We start from the raw sequence: 24,631 nt of genomic DNA, 5'->3' as shown, positions 1-24,631 counted from the left end.
CATATAAGCTCACATTTTCACATTGTCATTTGGTTTTCCGCTGTCTCGTCTTAATCAAACAAGCCATGCAAAGTGTTTGGATGAGGCTTTACCAGTACCAGAAATTACTGTAGCAGACAACCCTTTAAATGTTCATTTTGAATACTTGTGCTAGTTGATAATGTGTGATGATTATACATTCATGCTACTACATAAGTGGGATAGTTTTATGTATTATAACAGTGCTCTATAGCAAAAAATGTTACTTAAGTGCGCCCATTATTTTTAACTATCTCAATTGATGGTTTACAAATGTAATTTAACTATATACTCCAATAATATAGGTCCTCTGGCAAGTTTCAATGTATTTTGGGAAGAACAGAGCTAATCTAATAGCTGTCGTCGTGTTGCCGCATTTTTTACATATTTTGAATGGGTATTAGCATCTGCCGTAATCAATCAAAATGGGGCCTAAGTAATAAATATGCTGACATCGCATCAGGGAGAATGCTTCTTACATATTTAAAGACACCCTAATTTACCCCCATGTGTGATGATGATGATTAGCCATTACCGGCCATTTAAAAAATCCTCTTACAGTTGAGAATCACGATTAATAACGGATCAGCAACATCATCAACATCACACCTGCTGTTAAAAGATGGGCCCTTTAATATTCTCTCTTGTGTGGATGCTGCAAATATACAGATGTATGCACACTGGTCCAAGGCTGCAATTAGTAGTTTGCTTGGTTAGACACTTTAGTGTAAACTTGTGTGAATTCAATGTGTGATTTTTGTTGTTCTTCTCTGGATTAGATCCGGCCATACGTAGGCTGTCTGGTGCAATACCTGCCTCTGCTCTGGAAACAGTCAGAGGATCATAACATGCTGCGCTGTGCCATTCTCACCACTCTCATCCACCTTGTCCAGGTAGGGACACACACACACACACACACTCTCCTACTTGCACACACAAACCACACACCCACAGTCAGCTCACGTACATCGTCTGAATGTCATATGTTTGTGTGATGACAGTGGTTTCTCTGTAGACAGAACATGGTGGTAAAGGGGAGTTTTCTGATGTTTCCCTTTCATAACCAGAAAAGACATCTGTTTCTGTGGTTCTGTGGGGATGGTGGGTTTGGGAATTGAGTGTGAAGGAAGATACAAAGAGAAAAGCCCCATAAACACAGTGCCAGCGCCTTATTCAAAGTGCACTGCATGTGAATGAATGTGCGTTCAGGCAACTGATGAAAATATCTCTCTAAAAATGCAACGCAATTGATGTAAGAAGGATACGTACAGAGTTAATAACGGAAAGTGACGAAAATAGTCTGGCGGGCATGTAACAAAAGGCTAAAATAAAAAATATAAAACCAAATGCTATTTCACTTAATGTACACAATTTGGGTCTTGTAAAGGGGTACCGCAGTCCAAATTCACATTAGGGTAGAGCATCGTGTCCTCCCCAGACACGATGCTCACGATGGTTGCCAGGTTGATGAAGGAGAAAGAACACGAGCAAAATGCGAGCCGAGGACATCGTATATATTTTAAGATGAGCATAATTATTACTTTTTGACAGTGACAAGTGGTGACGAGTGCTATACTGTAAGTTGATCAGCAATGTAAATGTTTGCAATTGATTTGTTTGCAAATTATAATCCAGTTTATGTGGCATCCGTCCTGAATGGATGCCGCTGTGTCCCATCTTTCAAATGCAACTCCCGGGATTTACCCGTGTTTTAGCATGGCCAGGTCATGGAGCTTTTTAAAAAATTCAGGACCAGTCTTTTAGGATATGTAGGATCTTATTACATTCGCAGTTGAAGGAGAACATACTGCCTGTAGCATTGTTGTCCGAGTAATCCGACCTGGGATGTATTCTTTATCTCTAAGTTATCATTGCCATTTTATGATTATTCAAAGTACATAAGTTGCATCCATCTCTTTTAGTGTCATGTGATGTTGAACGCTACTTTTTTTTTCAAAATAAGGCTGAACAAATCGTCTATTTTCTAAACTCTGTGATAACTGTTGACTCCAGGCACACTGGTTGATTAGTAGCAGGTGGCCACTCTATTTGTTTCTGGCGTAAATTGTGTTTTTAAAGGCCTAGTGTGCTGCTGCCAAGAACAGCCTCCAAATTGTCTCCAAGAATTGACTTGTATCCAAATTGGCCAGGGTTCTGTGCCATTGAATGACCCTTTTCCCCTCACACCCTAACCCATCACAATTAGGTACCGTTATGGTCATGAAAACCTGGAGCCATTCCCTGGCTGTCTGTCTGTCTGCCTTATCTGTTCTTAAGTACTTGCTAGCTTTTAAACAAAAAGATAATTAAATAACTCAAAATAAATCAACATCTCTACAGTTTTCTCTCTCCGGTTTGATTGCGGCAACCTCAAATGTTATAATTGCATATAATTTAACGGTTAAACAAGACTAACAACCAGCAACATAATAAAATGCCGCTCATTGGAGCACTATGGCTGATCCTGGAGATAGCAAGCATAAAGCAATTTATCATTAATTTAGTTTCAGTAGATGCTCACCTGTCAGATGTAACGATATTTTAAAGCCAAGACAATAGCCCTGGATTAGTTCTGATGTGGCAGCAGCACCACAAACTGTTCTGAGTCAGTAAGTAAATGCGATTAAGACGTGTAAGTCTAGGAAAAAACAGCCCAGTGTTTCCCATACATAGACAAATGTGTCTATGTATGGGAGCGCAGTGCCACAGAATCAACACCGAGCGGCACAATTTTTTTTTTGTGATTTTATTTTGTTGTGATTTTTTGTGATCATACATGCGCGCGCACTGACAGCGGATTTGCCCGCTCCTCCTCTCAACGCGCCTACAAAGGCAAACCCGAAGCAGCGGGATATGTAAGGGATAATAGAACGCCAGTCATTATCGGTAAAATAAGCCCCGACAGGGGCTTATTTATCGAACAGGACACCAACGCGCAGCGGAGGTGTCTTGCTTCGCCCTGAAGGGGCTTATTTTCGATAATGACCGGCGACCACCTTTTTGAACTGGTCCTTACCGAAGGCCGCAAGGTCCAGTCTGGATGTATGCCAACGGGAAGGATCCAGCACCGCAAACTGGGAGACCACACTGTCCTCCTGCAGGTCCTTCAGCCTCTCCTCGAGGTGTGTGATTATGGACTCTGTTAAGAGTAGAGCAGTGTTTTTTATTATTATTATTATTATTTTTTTTAATATTTAAAAAAAGTGGTTTCATAAGTGCACATAAAACACTGGTTGATTTATTTACTGTATTATTTGATTGACGTTTTAATAGCCATCAAATTTTTAAGTGGAACATTACCTATGACTTCCTTTCTCATTACGAGAAGTGTTGTGTTCCCCACTTTGTGGAGTTTCACCCCCTTGTAGGTCCCTGTCCGCTCCACATCCTGGGCCACCTTTGCCATCTCCGGGCCCATGGTAGATTTGAACCCCACCAGTTTAAGAAAGCACCTGAAAGATAAAAATAGATGGTCTTTTTTTTAATTCAGGATTGCAGTGCTAAATATTTTGGCTTGGAATTAATCTGTAAGAAACATTGATTTAAACATAAATACCTCTCTTGGCTGTCCAGGGCTTGACAGACAGTCAGGTCATCTCTCTGAAAGGCCTGACTCAACACAGATAGGTGATCCAGGACATCACACATAAAATGCATGAAGAGAACACTTTCATGATCAAGGAGGAGGGAAAGAACCTTCTTTGCCCGCCCAGCCACTGAAGGAGATGGTTTTGGGGAGCGGTCAGGACTGGCGATGTCCTCAAAGTGAGCCTCCAAGACTCGGTGGCCGTTACACGCGATCTGAAACAATAGTTAAGTCAAAGATGTTCATATTTGTTCGTAAGTTGAACAGCCAGGTAAATGCCAAATGCAACTTGTGACATAAGCACATAATGATTAAATAATGGTTTGTTTAATACCTTTATGGCACGATAGATGTATGGCAGCCATCGAGCACCACGGTGTGTAGTGGGCCTCAGGACCTTCTCCTCCAGTGCCTCAGCAATTTCATGAAGCTCCCTTATGGCTTCAAGGGAGAAGTGGTATTGGTCATACAGATGAACCAACACCTCCTGTAAATTGGCCATCTTGGGGTGTTGCTTAATCACCCCCACCACACCCAGCTCCAGTCTGTGGGCTGTGCAATGAATGGATACCAAATGCTCCACTTCTTGTTTGAGTCGGGCTGCCACTCCCGATTTGGACCCCAGGTTGACAGCAGCGCCATCACTGCCAAACCCAACCAGCCTGGCCTTCCAGTCCCTCACCCCTGCCTCCTCCATGCCTACAATAGAAACACATTATTTCTGGACATAAAAAACGGTTTATGTGAATTTTTTACTTATTTTTGCACAAAGATAACCTTTACATAAGTTGCTTTACAAACAATATCAAATACTTCACTGCTACACAAATGTACTCACAGGTTTCAGCAGCCTCCAAGACACCCGCTGCATGAGCATGTCGAACTTCATGGATCCCACGTAAATATTCTTGGGTCCCCCTGCAGCCAGGAGCCTAATAAATACCACTTCATTCTCCATCTTGGCAGTATCTGTGGCTCCATCAGTCATGATGGACAGATAGGTTGCTTTGTTGATGGTCTCCATTTGCTTATCCCGCTCCATCTCATAAATTCCTCCAAGGAATCTAATTAAATAAGAATTTACATAGACTGTTTTATCCAAAGTTGTGACATTCATGTCTATTTATATTCAAAATGTTTTGATTGATGCTATTAAGCAGAATTAATTGTGAATGTTTAAATAACCACTATAAATACAATTTATTCATATGGTATATGTATACGTAATGATGAATTGCTATCAGATATTTAGTCTGTCAATATATATTTTTAGAACAAATAAATTACCTCTTGCACGCGTTATTGCTGTTATAGCAGTCCGACACCTTGCCGCCTGTTCTGGCAACCAGGGCACGGAGATGGGGGAATTCGGTGAACGGCTGCCCTCTTTTTGCCACATAATATGCAATGTGCATATTATTCACCATCTTCTCCCGGAGTTCTTCCTCCATTCGGAGAACACCCCTCATGACCGGAGGCATCGGTGCGTTACCTCCAAGTGATGCCCGTTGATGCGCGCTCTCACATAGGAGATGACGCTTACTCTGGCCGTGTGCTTTCAAAATAGGATGTCTAAATGACTGGCGTCCATTAAACAATAATGATGTTCTGTAAATACAATTAAATTCCAGTAAATGTTTATAACAGCTTAATACTTTGGCTATGTTTACCCGTAGTTGTAAAATAGAAGTCTTACCTGTCGGCGATGGCATTGAACTCAATGCACACTTTGCATAGGAGAACAACATTTTCTGAATTGTGCTGCACCCATGGAAATTCCACGTTCCAGTCGTCAACAAATTTAAGTTTACGATTTAATTCGTATATTTTCGGATTGCTTGGTAGGCCTACTGCTGTATCGTGAATGGGCCTCATTTTGCCAGGCACTTGACCTGGTTTTGGGGGCTCAGAAAACTCATCGTAGCTCTCAAAAGTGGCAATGTGAATGTTGGCGTCGACACATGTGCGTGTTTAAAAAATAAGAAACTTTTTTTTTGTTTACTTATTTACCTAACGGTCACATTGTGTCATCACGTGATTTCGGTCCACTGTTTCAACCTATTATCGCCCAGTTATATGTAGACCGGCATGCTTTTATCTGGATTTTATGCAATTGTACGTAACTAAATGTCCAAGGTAATAGCAAAAATATGTATTTCTTAAACGTTCACATTTCTTGTAGGCCTAACTGAAGAATCACAATCACATTTATAGCGGGATCAGGCATGATATAAAGCCTACGTGATTAAGGGAGGTATTATAGTAGCCTATTCCATATTTATTTGGGACTGATTAGAGCTCACTGACTTCCTTTTATCTGCAGCTTACATTTTTATGACTCTCTGAAATCTCTTTCTGGCAAGTAGATGAATGGCACCAAGACGGCCATTACAGACACAGACCTTTTCTTCGCTTTATTATCTTATTTGTTGGACAACCCTAAACCAGACCAGGTGGCTGACAAAAAGAAGGAATAGGATAGGCCTACTACACACTACGGGACTGATTAGTTTAGCTCAGATTTTAGCACTGACCAACAGGTAGACAGTGTAACTGCGCACACTCAGCCGCAGGCTGCCAGAGAGGAGGAAGAGAGAGAGAGAGAGAGAGGGCGCTGTTGCTGGCTGGTGCACGCGCGATCAATTGCAAATGTAACCATTTGTGTGATTTGGCGGAAAAAAAGGTTATTTTGCCGTTTTTAAAAAAACTTCAATCAAAAGCCTTTTTATTAACAAACCCTCAGAAATCCACTTGCCCGTTCGGGCAACCAGAAAGAATCTACGGCCTCTATGTGTCTACTTGTGTAGGTGTAAGAATGAATAGCCTTTAAAACCTGAGATAAACTGTTTATAGCGACTTGGGTGTTGTAAGTGGTGGGTGACAGAGACAACAGTATTTTATAATGTTTTGCAAGCGTTTAAACAGTCTTAACTGCCGTTGGAACAAAGGACCTTTGGAAGCACCCTTTCTTACACCATGGGTCTAGCAGTCTGTTGCTGAAAGAGCTACTTAACGCCCCCAGAGTCTCTAGTAGGGGGTGAGAGGGGTTGTCCATGATTAACAGTCACAAATATGACTTTCTATGAACAATGCAATAATCAATGCAGCTTGCATTACAAAACAATATGGAAGTATGTAAAAAAAATAGGGTTCAGTTTTCTTTTCTTTCTAATCTTTCTTTTCTATGTCATTAAAGAAAAAGCTGCTCTTGAATTAGGAGTTCTTGTGTCTGGCTGTGAGTTTGCGTGCATGCTATGCGTAGGCTGAATCGCAATCATGTCAAGACAAATCCGATTGGCCAATACACACTGAAGATAAATTAAATAATTTTAAAATTACTAAAATGTTAAAATTTTAGTAATTGTTTTAATGTTTGCCTGCTGCAAATGTTGCAGCAGGCAAACAAATTATTATTAGTTTTTAATTTAAATTCTGATTATTAATTTATCTGCATCGAGACGGAATCGCTCTCGAGAGAATCGCGCTGCATCGATGAATTGATTATTTTTCCTACCCCTAGTCCAGGACACAGCTAGCCCACTTACCAGTTCATGTGCATATATTTATTGTTTATTTTTAATGAGAAACGAGGTGTTAAGCAGTATTTTCCGTTGTATAATTAAGGAAAATTAATTGCTTATTACCTTATTTCATTGCCAAAAAGTTTGATATTTTCAATATATACGCAAAGTTGCCAAAATGAGTTGTTTATTTATTTGATTTGGAAAGTATGTACTGAAAAATAGTATTGACCACATAACCGCTTTCGCAATTACATGCAGATTTGTTTTAACAAAATGCAACCTATACATAATTGCAGTTATTAATCGTGCAGGTTCAGTATAAATGTGATTTATTGTAAAGAACATCTAATTTTCTTAAAGGTGACTATTTCCAAAATGATTCGTTAGAGCAGGTAATGAATAAGTTGTCAAAAGTTGAGATATTTTGTCTGCCATTTTTATTTTATACATATTTCTATATATTTTTGGAAATATTGTGACTTTGTATTGCTACTGCAGTGTTAAAATGTTTGCATTAATGTTTAAACCTTGTGCCTGCCTCTTCTCAACGGAAACTGCTACACACACTGCTAAACTCACACAGACACACACACACACACACACACACACACACACTCTGTCTCTACATACTATGTCATTTTCTTGAGAATTTATAGTAGCAGAGAATGACTGAGTGAGTGATTCTAAAGGGCATTGGGTCAGTAAAGGTTGTGTTACAGGTGAAAGATGTTACTGAAATCTATAGAAAAATAGGTTCTGAGGGGGAAGAGCTATTCATGGGTCAGAATGAAGAGGTTCCACAAGAGGTGTTTTCAAGTGTTTGTGTTGCATTTTCATGCTTTGATTGTGTTTTCCGTGATTATTTGCAGGGCCTCGGGTCAGAGAGCAAGAACCTGTATCCCTTCCTTCTTCCTGTCATCCAGCTGAGCACTGACGTGTCTCAGTCTCCACATGTATACCTCATGGAGGATGGACTGGAGCTGTGGTAGGAGCAAGCACACACACTCACACACACTTAAACTTACACACACCTTCTAGAGAATGGGTTAGAGTAGTGGTAGACGCACGCACGCACACACACACACACACACACGCACAGAGCTTGAGGTTTAATAATGTATGTGAAGGCTGATGTCTAAGTAAACCGTGCTTTCTCAAAAGAAAATAAATCAGCCCCACAAATAAAGAGCAAAAACAATATACTTTTATTTTAAATATATTTCTGCACTTGCAAGTCAAATAAAATAAAGACAAACAGTGCCAGTTTTTTTTCAACGTAGGTTTGTGTCTGTGCGCATGAATAGTTATTTATAAAGCATATAGTGCATGTGTATACATATTTATATGTATTTGCCATACAGGTTGTCGGCAAACCAGGTTTTCTTATGCATGCACTGCAAACTGTGATGCATGAACTTGCATTTCAACAATTTTATGAAGTCTCATCTTCCACGAATGCACATATTTTTACCATGGTGACATTAAACAGGGCTGGTTTTAGGAACTAAGAGCCGGCCTTGGCCTGTGTTAATAAATCCAGGCAAATATGATAATGTAATTGCTTTATGCATACTTGTGATGAAGGTTTCTTGTTGCAACCTTGTGGGAAATGCAACATGACATTGAGCTTGATGTTATCTGTGCCTATCTTTCTGCACCTCCTGCTTTTGTTTCCTGGTTCATCCTTCATATCGCCTTTGCCTCTATTGTCTCAGGTGTTTCCTTTGCTCTTATGTGTCATATTGCCCCATCACACTGCTTTTATCTCTTCATCTCTGCAGGTTGGTCACGTTGGAGAACAGCCCTGCCATCACCCCGGAGCTACTCAGGATTTTCCCCAACATGTCAGCCTTGCTTGGTGAGCTTGCAGTGTGTGTGTGTGTGGTTGTCTTCATGTCTGAAATGTTTCATGTGTACTCATCATATCCGCTGCTATTAGTTTGACATATTCTGGGTGTGGGTGTGCGTTGCCAGATTTATCACGAAGCACCTAACAGAGTTCCGCTGTTTACTTATATCAGATAATCCTGACGGTGTAAATATAATAATAAAAGTGATAATAGTCCTTCAACCAATCAGACCAATGATCTCAACAATCGCTTCCCTGTCGTCATTGTGTTAAAACAGCCAGTAGCGCGCCAGGGGGAAAAGCCAGCTTGGTGATTGGCTCCAGTAAAAGCGGATCGGAAACAGAAAGAAATGTATCGCTCTCCAGCCCCTGCTGCAGAGCGAATTCAAATCGCCGGCAGATTGGGCATGGGGTACTCAGTCTGATACCATAGCCTATCTTAACTACAACTGCATTTCATATTAATCGTATCGTTTGCTGCGTTACCAATGTTATCTATGCTGACTTAGGGTGCGGGATGTTCAATATCAATAACGTTGAGTTCATAAGGGCTAATATTATCTTTTCTGAGTCAACAATAATTTTGGGCAAGTGTTTTTGAGCACATTATATCATACTAAACTTTGGTAAAACGGTCGCCGACCGTCTACTCTGTGCCAAATATCCCGCTGCTGCGGCGTTTCCTTTGATAGGCTCGTTGAGAGGAGGAGCGGGCGAATCAGCTGTTTATAAGTGTACCCGTCCACCACTGGCATGAATGCCCGCTTGTCTCTGTGTGTGCGTGTTTGTGTGTGAACGAGAATGTCAGGGAGAAAGAGTGCTATAAGGAGATGAATGAACGGAACAATGTTTATATTTAAAAATCGCAAAAAAGAAGCAGAGTCAATTTGTGGCGCTCGGTGTTGATTTTGTTCACACATGGTCTATGTATGGAAAACACTGCAATGTTGCGCATAGTGCAGCACCATTACTGACACACCGAACCAGGGATTGTAACCGGATCAGTCACTGCCATTTACTTTAATGTGCCTCCCAGTGACCTTATCAGGCAGACTACTTCCGATTTTGTTTGCCTGCTTAATATGCAAATAAGTACGTGCAACACTTTCATAACAGCTCTTGTAGCGCCTGTGTTCAACGTCGATTTAGGCAGTTTAAGGTAAGCTCAATATGTTGACAGTATTCTAGTTGTGTGCCGTGTCCTTCAGGGAAGCAGGATGCCAAAAAATGCAGGATTAAGCTATTTCATGTGAACTACTAACGTACGGCTCGTCCTTTGCAGGGGTTAAGTGGTTTCAAAAAGTGAAGTTAAAAAAGTTGGCACACTAGCTAATGTATTCCTGTATAGTCATGTTAAATGTACATGGTTAATGTAATGTGGTTTGAAAATGCAACCGGAAAGATTTTGGCTGACATAAATCAAAGAAGTTGCTCTAACGTCACTTTAAGGCTGAACTATGGCTATTTGTCTGTGGATGGTAGCTGGCTTCCAGCTGCAGGTTAAACGGAAGTTGATGGTTTATAAAACACAGGCCTGGAGATAAGCGACTGCATATTTGCTGGAGGGTTTGAAGTTGTGTGTTTCTTTTTTTTGTTCAAATATTTCACAATATCAGCTGATACTGATATTCAACACAATTATTTTCCTAATATCCAGGACATAGCTCAGGGAAATATGTTTAAAACATTGTTCAATGTACTAACAAGACTTACCTGAAATTAATCAGCTCATAATGACCTATTAAGATTAGGTACCAAATTTATTAAATGTCTCTTAAACGGATCAATAAATCCTATAGTAGGCTGCAATAAACAAACAAAAAAGGCTACACCAATTGTTATTGTTGTTATTTCATGGTCTCAAGACAAGCGCATCATCAGTTTAAGACAAAGCTTCAAGAGGATGGCCCTTAAATACCATCCACGCCGAGTAAGAGTCCAGCCAGGCAAGTGAAGTGAACAGTATTATTATATGATAAAAAAATGATGGTAAGATTATAAGGAAGGTTGAATGAAAATGACGGATAAATGGATGAATTAATCGGAAGGGGCTTCAGTAAAGGATGAGGGATGATGGATCAGTGAAAAGACAATCATTGGTCAAATGTGTTTCAAGGGTCTATCTGGTCATTTTTAAAAGCTATTAATTTGGGATATTTGAAATGTCACAATCTGCATATATTCTTATAATGCTGGTGATATAGTAATTAATAGACGATTTACCGAAAGAAGTCAACCGATTGCATTCACATTTACATAACTGCATAAACCTAATCTCAATGGTTCTCAATGATTAATTTCTAAAAATAAGCACTCGCATGAATCTCAAATTAAAGTTGTGCATTTAAACTCCTATTAACTCTGTAGGAGTCTTAAAAATGCTGTGGTTTATAAATTAACTTGCTTTAACTGACAATTTGGAAAGCCGTCAACTTTAAATTAGCCATTGCAAAGGAATTGGTGCATTGAAACTGACTGAAACAATTTCTGTTTTTTTTCTTTTTATAATTCTGTTAACTGACAGTTAGCCAAGCCTTCAACTACTCAATATTAAAGGTCCCATGGCATGCTACTTTATGGATGCTTATATATAGTGGGCCCTTAATACAGTATTTGAAGACGTTCAAAAACTTCAGCCTTGGTGCAGAATTACAGCCACTACGACCCAGTCCCTAAATGAACTTTCCACAAACGTGCCGTTTTTAGAGGCGGGTCAAGGTGGAGGGCGGTGGTGCCCCGCGGGGGTGGTGCCTTGTGGTGGTGCCTCTCGGCAGCGGGCAGCGGGGCTCCGGCGGGAAACAATCGCGGGCAACAATCCCTTTCTCCTCCATGTCGCGGTTCATGTACTTCAGGGAGTCAAAGCCAAAGTTCCTGTCCCCCCTATTCCTTCTCAACCATGGCTGAGATAACCCCGACTACGAGTCTCGTTGTGGAAATACCAGAGACGTCAGCGAACCCGACGTGTTAGGCGCCATAACACCAACAGCAGAACGGTTATCCAAATAACAAAGAAGTGTACTTGCATTACAGTGTATTCACACACACACACAAATAGCTCATTGTAGCTAGCTGATTGTCGTCGTAGCTCATTGGGCAAAGCAAAGAAAGGGGATGTAACATGTCCCCGTATGACGACATACGGGGAAAAATTCTAAATCGGCGCGTCTAAGCTTTGTTTTTTGAAAGGCAGAGCGGGATAGCTAGTTCTCGTTTTACACCTAACGCCATTTCTAGCTACTGGGGGACCATAGGCAGGCTAGGGGAACTCATATTGAGTAATGAGTGTTGGCACCATACAGTGGATGGTCCATGAAAAAACACCTCCAAGTCTCCAAAAGTGCGTTCTGCTCCTTCCCAGGGCCTTCCGACGCCATAAAGATTGAACCCTTTATTTCACTGAAGTAGGCGGTTCTACAATAGAGATGCGCAATTATTTTCCATTGATCTAAATGCAAACTCCCGAGGGTGCAATATCAATTTAAATGAGACAAGGGAATCTCAATGCAATGTGACACAAACTGCTGTAATTCAAATTAAGGTAACATTGTACATTAAATAAGATCAAATGATTTTGAATAATGCTAAGATAAATGTTAATTTGTCAGGTATATGGTCCAATAGTTTAGAAAAGAGTGCCACATCACATTATGATGCTTAACCTTTGCCACTCCAATGACAATGAAAGACTACCTACAAGGCCTAAAAGAGATGGGTGATACTGAATTATGATGTGTTCATTTATGACTATAGGCAACAAGGACATTAAGAGCCACTGAGGGACAGACGGCAGGGGATTTTAATATGAGGCCTAAGGATAAAAGGATATATATTATTTTAACTTGCCTACTGATATAGCAAAAAGTTCTACCAGGTGACATTTACATTTAGGGCATTTATTTAAAGCGACTTACAGTAAGTACATTTTTAAGAAAGAAACACCAATATATCGCTGTCGGTAAAGTTAAGATGTTCATAGAAACAAGTGCCAAGCACTTACAATTGCTAGGTTAACCCATTCCCTTTATACAACAAGATAGCTAGGATAAGATGCTACACAATGCTAAGTACTATGTTTAAGTGGCAGTTGACCCGCATAGATGCCTGCTGTGCTGACTAACGGCTACATGACAGAGTTATTATTGTAGGTCTTGACTTACCTTCTGTGATGTCGAACTCTGAAACCTCCTCTCCCGCTTAGTCACCAAACTACAGCTTGCGTGTTTTTTAAATGCCAGGATGTAAATAACCGCTCTCTCCTGTCAAACCTGTCAACAAAACATAACGTTTTTCGTCAACGTTTAACCTATTTCACCAGTCTATCTTGGTCTGCAGAACTTGATGGAAGTGGGATCAATATGTATATATTATATATTTTCATTTTTTTCTCTTGTATAATTAGTTCCTCTTTTCAAGGCCAGCCTGGCATACAGTCAGAGACAGGAACATTATTCCTGCCCTGTCTCATTAAAAAAAATAGATATTTTTCAAAATCAATCAAGATGTGAAGTCATTTTAAAAAGGAAAGGTTGCTGAAGGATTGAAGATATCTGTGTGTAACTTTCTAACAGGAGCGTGCATATGAGTCAGATAGTAAAGACTTGAGTGGTGCTCCTCTGTACGTTAACTGTATTGCATAAAATACATACGATTTAACTTTCATGCTTGCCAAACATGCAAAGATGCATACTGGGGCACACATCTGTGTACATCCCCAATTAAAAAGTGCAGACCTCTTCAGGGCTGTCGAAATATTCTTCCTTCTGGAAAATGTGGCCGTGTTTGGCAGGTTTTCATGGAATTCCTGTTGGGTCGTTAGTTTAACCTTCCGGTGAACCATCATGTTCATGCCTCCCTTGGTATTCTGTTATTTGCGAGGTGTTGGGTCTGCCCCTGCAGATAAAGAGCTCTTCTCCATCGCTGCTGAACTGCAGTAATATCAGAAAGTAAACCTGCTGCTGCTTTTTTGTTCCATGTTACAAACATTGCATCATGATTCATACTCGTCTTTCCTATAAAGGTGTGCGTGTTTGTATGTGCACATTGGGAGGCGTGTGTCAGTGAATCAATGCACATGTTAAACTTAAAAATTTTAAACATTTTCCATTAATATGCTGGCTAGTAATTTGAATCATAATAGATTAAACTCTTTGTTTTGCTGCATTTTCCCCATTCCCTCAATTACTTTGATTATTGTCACATAAATGAAGCGTTCAATTATATAAATATAAATGAATAAAGTAAAGCACAACTTGTTATACTTATACAGTTGTGATGGCGATCATTAGATGCTTGGTGTATTGTATGGATTGATATGCACTACATGTAGTTTATTTGACTTATTTTCCATATTCATCCATTCAGCAAATTCAGACATTGGTGATGAAGACACAGGAGGTTTTTGCTTTTCAACTTTAACGTCATCTTTGCACAAGAGGGTATTATATCAATTTTTCCCACTCCATTGATTCCCATGCGGAGCCTCAATGTTTCATATTCTCTCAAAACATGATTTCTCAACCATGACTGGACAGGGTGTACACCACAGGGCATTTTTTTATCTCTTCATCTTTCTCAATGGGATCCCTTCCGGCCACATTGCCTCCATGTTTTACAAACACTGTCCTCTCAATAGAAAGGTCAAACAAACATCTCAAGCTTTTTACCTTTGGTTATGCTGCAGGTGGGCTTTGACAGCACTTGAATATAATGTTCCGGAGAGATGAGTTGATTATTGCCATAATGTAGTTGAACACAGTTTAACATTGTTAGGGTGTCACAAAGCTTTTCCATTAATGTGCCTTGCATGGACCCTGGCTCTTTGCTTCCCAACTGAGGTTGACGTTTCCTAATGTATATATTTAATACAGAATTGTATAAAAGGGCAAAAGTTCTCATCTCTGACACTTTTTCAGTTCTTCAACATTTTCACTGGAATATGGACTTGTCGTAGCCAAGCACATTGCTATGCAGGGCATTTTCAGTTGCAGGGCATGCGTTTTATTTGCATCCTAAATATCTTTTAAGTCGATGACAATAAATCAATGTTGATCTAATATGCAAATAAATGCAAATGCACATTGCATTCCAACACTGGTAACACTTCAAACAAATTATTCACATTCATTGGTTTGGCATTTGTGTGCTAATCTGATTAAATATTTACAATAAGCACTTTTAGAGAACAGATTTTGGCTAACGATTAATTCCATTTTATATTCAAAACAGCTTTGCAGAAATTTTCTAGCTAAATGCATGTGGCATAGCAGATGTTGCTTTTGGAGATGGCCAATATCCGAGCGGTATACACAACATCCGTTAGTCTCCTCAGAGTCCATAATCACAGGCTCACTTTTTTTGCTGTGGAACTCAATCTCACGTTTCAGACTGTGCCCAAGGCAATGCAGAATAAATTTGTCTTATCAACAGTTTACAGCCGTTTTGTCAATATTTGACGTTAAACAGCAGTGATGGCCTACTACTACTGGGTCGATAGTGCATGGAACATACATTCAAAGGTGTTCGATTCACAACTAGAAATGTGTTCTTGTGAACACTGTGCTATGTTAAAGTTCTCCAACAATGCCAAGTTGTACAGTAAAGACTGAATTCATCCAGATTAGTCCAACTGATGCCGATGTATTCTTATCCAACATCACCACTACCTCCATCAACAGACTCCAACTGGTCGAGAACGCAGCAGCCTGTCTCCTTACTCACACTAAATCGTGGCACCACATCACCCCAGTCCTTAAAAAACTCCAATGGCTCCCCATCTCACACCGGATCCACTACAAACTCCTGGTCCTCACCTACAAAGCCCTCCACCATTTGGCCCCCCCATATCTCTCTGACCTTCTCTCTCTCTATCAACCCCCCCGGGCCCTCAGATCCTCCTCAGCCGGTCTCCCCTCCACCCACACATCAAAACTCTGCAGCCTTGGCGATAGAGCCTTCTCCAGGGCAGCTCCCAGGCTCTGGAACACCATCCCCAAACATATCCGTGACTCCGAGTCCCTCGCCATCTTCCACTCCCACCTCAAGACCCATCTCTTCTCCTCCGCCTACCCCTAGATCACCCACCAACCCGAGCCCCATCAACTTTACATTTCCTTTTGTTTGTTTATTGTTTTGCTCCTATGTAAAGCGCTTTAAGTGCGAGAAAAGCGCTTTATAAATTGAATTTATTATTATTATTAACATGGAAAAAAAAATCAGTGAATAGATTGTAATTGTCACAACAAAAATGTGATCCGCTGAGTTGGTAGTACTCAATTTTACAATGTTGTGAAGGAAGGAGGAAGAAGGCCTTATTGACTTTGCTTTGTATTACCCAACCTCCCTGGGCTCTAGAGGCACAATATGATTCATATTTGCTCCTGTGGATATTGTCTTTCCCGACCCTGATACCTTGCACATATCTAGGTTCATACGAGGCGGTTCTCCAGAGGATATTGCAACCTGCACATCTTATCAGGGCTGCAAGTAAGGGCTGTGGTGGCTGCATTGGAAAGGAGGATGAGGAGCAGTGGGGTCGAGGGGCTGGACAGGCGTTGGCAAAAGTACATGCATTGAGCTTTCCCTTTTTTACTTATCCTAATAATTAAAGTGAGCGGTTGATGAGTCAATGTTCAGGGGTTTTATTCATGCAATCACTGAGGTGCGGACTTAGGTCGAGAGCCTTTGGAGGTACACGTTGATTCTCACATTCTGGGTTTCAGCCTGTTTCAGTGGTGTAGCAGCTAGGGTTAGTGGTGTGGAGGCCTGGGTTAGTGGTGTGGAGGCCTGGGTTAGTGGTGTGGAGACCTGGGTTAGTGGTGTGGAGGCCTGGGTTAGTGGTGTGGAGGCCTGGGTTAGTGGTGTGGAGGCCAGGGTTAGTGGTGTGGAGGCCAGGGTTAGTGGTGTGGAGGCCTGGGTTAGTGGTGTGGAGGCCTGGGTTAGTGGTGTGGAGGCCTGGGTTAGTGGTGTGGAGGCCTGGGTTAGTGGTGTGGAGGCCAGGGTTAGTGGTGTGGAGGCCAGGGTTAGTGGTGTGGAGGCCTGGGTTAGTGGTGTGGAGGCCTGGGTTAGTGGTGTGGAGGCCTTGGTAAGTGGTGTAAAGGCCTGGGTTAGTGGTGTTGCAGCCTGGGTTAGTGGTGTTGCAGCCTGGGTTAGTGGTGTATAGGCCTGGGTTAGTGGTGTAAAGGCCTGGGTTAGTGGTGTAGCAGACAGGTTTAGTGGTGTAGCAACCACTGGTGGTGTTTGCTGTGCTGCGGCGTTTTGTTTGGCGATCTTCATTGCTACTGTGTTTAATAAGCCGGTCTTCCTTCAAATCGACATCCAATAAAAAAAGGGTTTGGTTATTTACTGGATAACTCTTTCGGTTGAATTAAAACATGACTCATCTATTGTTAAGCAATTGTTCCTTTCTTTCTTTCTTTCTTTCTTTCTTATTCTCTACAAACTTTGGGACCTATCTCCTTCCTCAATTTTTCACCTAGAGACTCGAATTTTAAAATATTCAGAATAGCTTGGAATCGCGTGCTTCTTTTCCGATTGTTTAAATATTTAAGATATTCTACTTTTAAAAAAGTATCTTTTTTTTAACATGGGAGTCAATGGGAGGACGGCAGAGCCGTCCTCTGGAACTTCAACTTTTTAAGACGAAATTAAATCAATTTTCAACCGTTTATCTTCGTTCAAACCATTCAACAAATCTACACACTTGTATCTTCAATAATATCTAAACAGAATTTCCATATCATTTAAACTTTCTTCAGAATCACAGTTTCATACCGGCTTCGTTTTCAGTTGGTCTCATTGATTTACGTTGACACTGGAGCGTGATGACGTTCAGCAGTGTTGCCAGATTGGGCGGTTTCTCCCGGCAGATTGGACTACTTTTGGAGGACGTTCAGGCAGTGTTGCCAGATTTGGCGGTTTTTCCCACTCTATTGAGCTACTTTTAATCACGCACCGGCTTGCTATTCTTTTAAAGAGACACACACGCACACGCACACGCACACACAGTGCAGGGCAATACATTTGACATTTCAGATCCTTCAGTTCAATTAATTTTACATTTCTGCATTTTTAGCAATGCTTTGCGCTTTTCATTCAGCGGTCACTTTATTTATTTCCAACTTTTGTTCAAATCCGTTCACTTGATTTAAGCCATTTAACGTTTCTTTATCTCTTAATCTATGTGGCTTTTCAATTTTCAACCTCACTTTGTACTACAGCACTCACCGCATTTTCTACAGGAAATGCTTTTTCTAGTTAGCTTTAGTCTTTTTCCCCACTGCGATCCATACCTGAGTTTCATTAAATGCCTTCTGTGAAACCCATTGTCCCCTGATAATCAATCGGTAAGAAGCTCAGCACTAGTGATGTTTTTTTTTTTGAACGTAAATTATGTCCGGGGCCTTAATGAAATGATTTGTATTGGCCTCCGCTGCCAGTATTGATATATCTGGATTATGTGTGTGGAAACGCGGGTGTTCCTACCCTGGAGATTGGTGGCAGAAATTAATGCCCTGCAGTGGAACATTCAAGGTGTGGCTCTTGTGAAGTAGTCCAGTCTTACATTAGCCTTGTTTGATCTATGCGATAATTGTGTGTACATATTTCACATACAACATGTTTTTCTAGAGCTTTGTGCTTTTTTATATGAAAGATTTATTTCTCATGTCGAATAGCGGGATTCCTGGAATGGAATTGCTTGTATAACCCAGTAAGAACAACACCTAATTGACTACTGTACTCATTCAACTCAAGGAGCGAGGGATGGATTAATGTAAAAAATAAACACAGGGATGTTTATTTTCACAATCAACAGAAAGTAGAATCACGGTTCAGATTAAAATCCCCAATATATAAAAGAAATAAAGGAACTGAAAGTAAAGTGTCTCTTTACAGCTTATTGCTGTCTGATATCAATGTTCGTCAACGTCCAGTCCAAAGAGTTTAGTTTGTATCCATGTCCGTCCAAGTGTATTCAATGTGTATGTGCTACCCGGGTAGAATGTGTGTTTGTTTGTATGCTTGCTGTGCTTAGCTTATCTCTTATCTGCTCCAGGCATGAATCTTCAGGAAGATGATGAAGATGGACAATCCCAAATGTTCTCTAACCCTGCCTTGCGTCAGACAGGAACCTGGTTGGAATCGACGCTGACCCAGAATGTAGATCCAGCAACTCAAAAAAAACAATCAGTCCTCAATCATATAAGACAAAAGAAAGCAAATCCTCCGATCGCAGCGGTCTTGAAACCTCTGGCAACAACTTCAATAAAGTACAGACAGTATTTTTCCATAAAATGCTATCAACTTCACTCGTGGCTGTATCGTGAGTTGTTAGCATCAGGCTTAGCTAAGGTGTCTTTGATCCCAGCATTCAATGCTCACGTCTACTGGATTAACTACATATCACATACATAATGCGCCCTCTACATATCACATACACTTGCATGCTTGGGTCCATATGCATAGTGTGCACTCGATTCTATGAGTCCAGGCACATTCAAACAGTGACACTGACACGGCCATCTTGAACTAGTCAGTGTTATATGGTCATTAATTGTAATCACATTTCTCAGACCACCTATGTCTAATTCTCAAAGGGTGATGAAGCATTGGATTTAGAAGAAACGTTAACCCTCAATTGTATATCATTTTGAATATTGAGTTTCAGTCGATTACATTTGAATAAGGATTTTCTTTTTGTTAATAGGGTTTTTGATTAAACTTATCAGGGAACACCTGAAGGTTATGTGTAAGTTATATTTAGTTACATTAGTTTCTAACATTTTGATTTAGGTAGTCATTCATAAGAAATGCTGAATATTTTATAGTTGTGAATAAATTCAGTTTGATCAAGAGCACCTGCTCCCAAAGGGATATAATTTAAGTTTTCCGGTTAAATGCTGCAAAAAATTGCTATTCAGCAATTTTGACGTGCACTAGCTCTCACAGCAAAACTGCCCTTAGATCTTTGCAAAACAGAAATAAAATAAATGTTCTGCGAACTCACGGCATCATCCATTGTTTTGACACACGATGCAAACTTCTTCAATGATTTATAAACAAAAGTAAGCACAATTCATTCCAAGAAATAGCTTAAAGTTATTTTTGCTAAAGCAAAATAGCCATTAGATGCATTATCACAGCACACATTATTGTTATTGCTCTGAAGTTGCCGGCAGATGTATGCCTACATTAACATGGCGTTCTAAACCATTATGGTCAATAGAGGCCATAGAGATACAACTTGGAACTCCTTTAACCATGAACTCTACACAAACTTAGTTTGAAATCAAAGCTAGGCTGCTCTTTGATTAAGAACTAGTGCTCATATAAATGTACATATAACCCTATATAGTCTTATACGTCGCCATGCATCACCAGTTGACTATATGGTCGTTCAAGGTTACTGCAAAGCCCATCTAGTTGTGCAGCATTGTAATTTGGCAGCCCCCAGAAGAGAATGAGCGAAACAAATGAGTATTTGAGGCTGTACGTCTGATTTATTCATTAGACCTATGAAAGAAGCACTGCACCAACTGCATTCCCTGCGGCGTTGCTTGTCTTCTTGTAGTTTGTTGGTGTTGGTTTGCTTTAATCAGTGTTGATGTGTGTACGGCTGTGTGTGTGCGTGTATGTGTGTGTGTGCCTAGGGGAAGTTAAAAAAAAATATATATATATATAATAATGTTGCTTATTCCTGAGAACATTGATTCATGAAATACTTAAATGTACAGACTGTTAACATTAAAATAAAGTAGTATTTAGTAGCCGTTCATTCAAAACAAACCACCCATGTCCAAATATGTTTAATCTCCTTTCTTTTGTTTTATACTATTGTTATGCAAACATTCACTCACACACACACACACACACACACACACACACACACACACATGCACCCACACGCATGCACCCACACGCATAAACAAGCACCCACACAAACCTCCTTCTGCATCAGTCAGCCTCTTTCCAGCCATTCTCCTTCTTCTCATATCGTCTCTTTTCTCATCTTCCACTCTGTCTGTAGCTGGTTATAAAAGTCAAGTCCCATTCTCAGATCTGTTCCAATCTTGTGTCATTGCCACTAGCCCATCACTCTAGGTTTCCAACCCGCCACTCGCCTCATTCTGTCTTCTCTGCGTCTCTCGTCTTTTGATCCTAATGTTCCTTTTGCCTCTTAAAAAGCTGTAGTGTTTCGTACGGTTATCTGGACCTCAAAAGGCTCCACCTCCATTCTGGACAACAGAAACGTCGGCGCGCACACACGTAATTGGTCCCCAGGATTATCGAAACCAACTCCACCTCCATGCCAAAAATCACACACGCACAAACCCAGGGACAAAACACAAAACAATTGGACATACAAGGGAGAGCCATTAACGAAACTAGCTCTGCCCCAACTAAACTTTTTATTCCTAGTTCTCATGACAAGCGTGAAGTGTCCTTTTGTATCTCTCGATATAATAGAGTAGTTTTGTCTTTGGATGAGTCATTTGTACTTCACTTGCATAAGTGTTGAGGCCTCTTTTTATCTGTTCAAACATGGGTCAATGTCATCCCTATGGATGTGTCAACACAGCAGGCGATCCTCGCTAAGTGCACCTTAACGCACACACCGACTCTATTCATTCTGTCTCTCGTGGGGCGTCGTGTCACTGTGTGGATGAAAGTGCTGACGGTGTGTTTGTTGATTCAGTCATTAGGGGGGGATTTTATACCCACACATCTTGAGGGCTGTACTCCAGGGAAATAATCGCAATAAGTTGACATTGCCCCCGTAGAAGCAGCACGCTGTCTGTCCCCCCGCTAACATAATCTGGGAAAGCAATTGTTATAGGCGTTTTAGCGGGGAAAATTACACAGGTGATGGTGACGCACAGACCGCGGCCTCGCTGAATAATTTATGTGTAGTCTTTTGTTGTAAGGCTCGCACAGAGCTCTTTTCACCTAGCGGTAGTAAAGGATGAATGGATTGACGAGTGAATCGGTGAGCACAAAGCAGCCTTGTCCATGCTCCCACTCCTTATTTCTTTTTTTTTTACTATATTAGTATTTTACGAGTTGCTCTATTAGGCTAACAGAATGCTCGCCGTTTGATGTGAGTCAAGGAAATCCTGCTCATTAGATAGGCGATGAGACTCGCGGCAGTTTTCGAATTTCCATGTTTTAATTTTCAACTTCCAATAAAACGTGTGTCTTTATCAAGCGTGTATTTAGCTCAGTCGAGCGACTCACGACTGCACCCTGTTGGCTCAACAAGCGGCGTTTCAAGGCTAAGCTTCCCTTGGCGGTGCATTCCCTCGCTTGGGCTCACCCCGATTGAAATGGAAGGTTACCCTCAGACTCACGGAAGCGGTCCTGTCAGATACCTTAAGCTTCTTGTCACAGCCGGGGAGCCCTGCTGATAAACGCTGTAATTGCAGCCCTTTCCTGATTACCTCAGTGGCAGGGTTCAACTAAATGTTTAATTCAACTCTGCACGCAATTCACTTTTCGTATCCGTCAGGGTCGCAACGGATACTTTTAACTCCTTTCCGTCGAATGCCGCAGCTCATTTTCTGTGCTGTTCAAATAATTTCTTGTTATTGAACTTTTTAGTGCTTTTATTGTGTTTCAAAGACTGAAGCAATGTGTTTGTGTCTGGTAACCCTCTTAATGTCTAATGTCTACGCTGCCTCATTTCCCTGGCTCGATTATTATTCCTCACAAGCGTATAATTGTGAGCATGGAAGCTCAGAAGTGGCACATCCAAAGGGTCGCTGTGTTTTATCTGAGGTTGTTTGTTTTGCTTTGAGTTTAACAGAGCCAACTCTGGTAAAAAACATCAAACCTCACGTAGCATTCAGGTGTGAAAACCGCTGACAAGAGTCTACTTGTCGTGCTGCGGACTCTGTGCTTGAGGAGTGCTTATTATATAAACTATAGTTTTGCGCACGCGTTGCGTGCGCTCAACCTCTAGTTGTAATCAAACCCATGTAACAAATTTCTGAGCGCATAATATAATAACATTTTGCCTATAATGTTATAACGTATAAAATTCACAAAAGGCAACAGGCTAATTATCATTTAGGGGGCGACTCAATGACATGCAGAAGCGTCAACAACATGCCCACTGTGGTGTGAGAAATACAGACTTTCTACTCCTCATTCACATATAAGGTAATTTACATTTCCTATGGAGAAAAAACTACCTCAGGGTTAGTATTATTCAGGAGATTTTCAGGGTACAAATGTCAGGATATGTAGCTCACAAATACGGCCCATCAGTAGAATATCAGGACTTACACGTGTGTCTGAAAGCCGATACTGTGTGAGCATTTGATTATATTATATAATTTGTCAATTTATGGTAACATGTGTAGTTGGTCAATGGAAAGTGTAGTATACTATGCATGCAAATCAATCATTAAATTGCTTTTACTGTTATTCAGGGCTGAAAAGTGCATTGACATTTTAAAATGCAAGGCAACTACTATTGGTTAGTTGAAAATAATAATCATCATTGAGATTAAACATCTCTACCATTGTCCTGGCCAAGACAGGCAGCAGTAGCCTGCAGTAACACGTAGCATACACACAAAACATAAGAAAAATAAAATAACTAAAACAGTCTGCAGGGGGGAGGAGGGATATCAATATCGCAAGACATTTCGGGATGCTCAAGGAGGAGGGTAATATTAAGTTTGAGCAACAAAGTGTACAGACATTTCGGGAGGCCTAAGGAGGAGGGTAATATTTAGGGATGGGCATAATTAATCGATGCTCGATAATTGATCGTTAAGAAATGCGTCGATCAATTTATATTGTTATCGATCAAAAGGACGTTGTGTTGCATACTGTGAGTCTTGAAGCATTTAATTGAATATCACTATGTGGGAGAAATACCACCCTGCCGACTGGTGGAAAGTGAATTGAAGACGGTTCCCCAGGCTGTCAAAGTTAGCGCGACAATACCTCTGCATCCCCGCAACTTCGGTCCCGTCAGAGCGGGTGTTTTCTGCTGCTGGACTGACAGTTACAAGGCTGCGTTCGCGTCTGACCCCCGAGCATGTTAACATGCTTATATTCCTAAACAAAAATATGTAGGCTGGAGTTACTGTATGCTATGAGACAGTAGGGACAGTCACCACCGTATGTGAGTCGCTCTTTTTTTTCTAAATGTGTTGTCTCTCGCTCCGCTATTCTTTCGGCTTGGTGCCTCTTGGAGTCGTTACATTTTGCCAAAACTGTGATATTTTAGCAACAAGTTCAGCCTTGTATATGTTCAATAAGGTATTGCTTTTAGATAGACTAGTTCATGCAATTGTTGGTAAATGGGTGGCTCATCTTTTTGTTGCGAGCCTTTTCCGCGCGCCGGCTGCAGCCTATAGGCATTATATGTCGGCCTTTTCCCCCCCTTTTTTTCAAAACAGTTATACAGTTTAATGCCCACGTTTAGCCTACTGCCTTTGTTTGATTATTGTTGTCCGATAAGTTGGCTACTTATTGTAATTGGAATAGGGTACAGATTTAGTCTTGTTGAATCGTATCCAAACCTTTAAGAGCGACTGTAGGCGCATTGTTCGGACTTTACGAGCGCCGCATAGGCCTATAACCTATAATGCCTGTATTTATTATTTCAAAACTGTTAAACAGTTGTAGGTCTTCAAGTTAACTATA

The 24,631-nt window shown here is 40.8% G+C and overlaps 1 protein-coding gene across 1 annotated transcript in view; it reads left to right on the top strand.

The window, feature by feature from the left end:
• ipo11 (importin 11) overlaps window positions 1-24,631 on the top strand; it is a 129,211-nt gene that overhangs the window by 56,733 nt on the left and 47,847 nt on the right. The window contains exons 20-22 of the mRNA XM_079755849.1: window positions 798-911; window positions 7,998-8,113; window positions 8,910-8,986. Of these exons, the coding sequence (XP_079611975.1) occupies window positions 798-911; window positions 7,998-8,113; window positions 8,910-8,986 (307 nt within the window). The remainder of the gene's footprint in view (window positions 1-797; window positions 912-7,997; window positions 8,114-8,909; window positions 8,987-24,631) is intronic.

Source organism: Pollachius pollachius, assembly GCF_949987615.1.
Source record: "Pollachius pollachius genome assembly, chromosome: 1".
NCBI lineage: Eukaryota > Metazoa > Chordata > Actinopteri > Gadiformes > Gadidae > Pollachius > Pollachius pollachius.
Note: the sequence above shows the minus strand (reverse complement) of the source record. Positions and strands in the feature narration are given on the sequence as shown.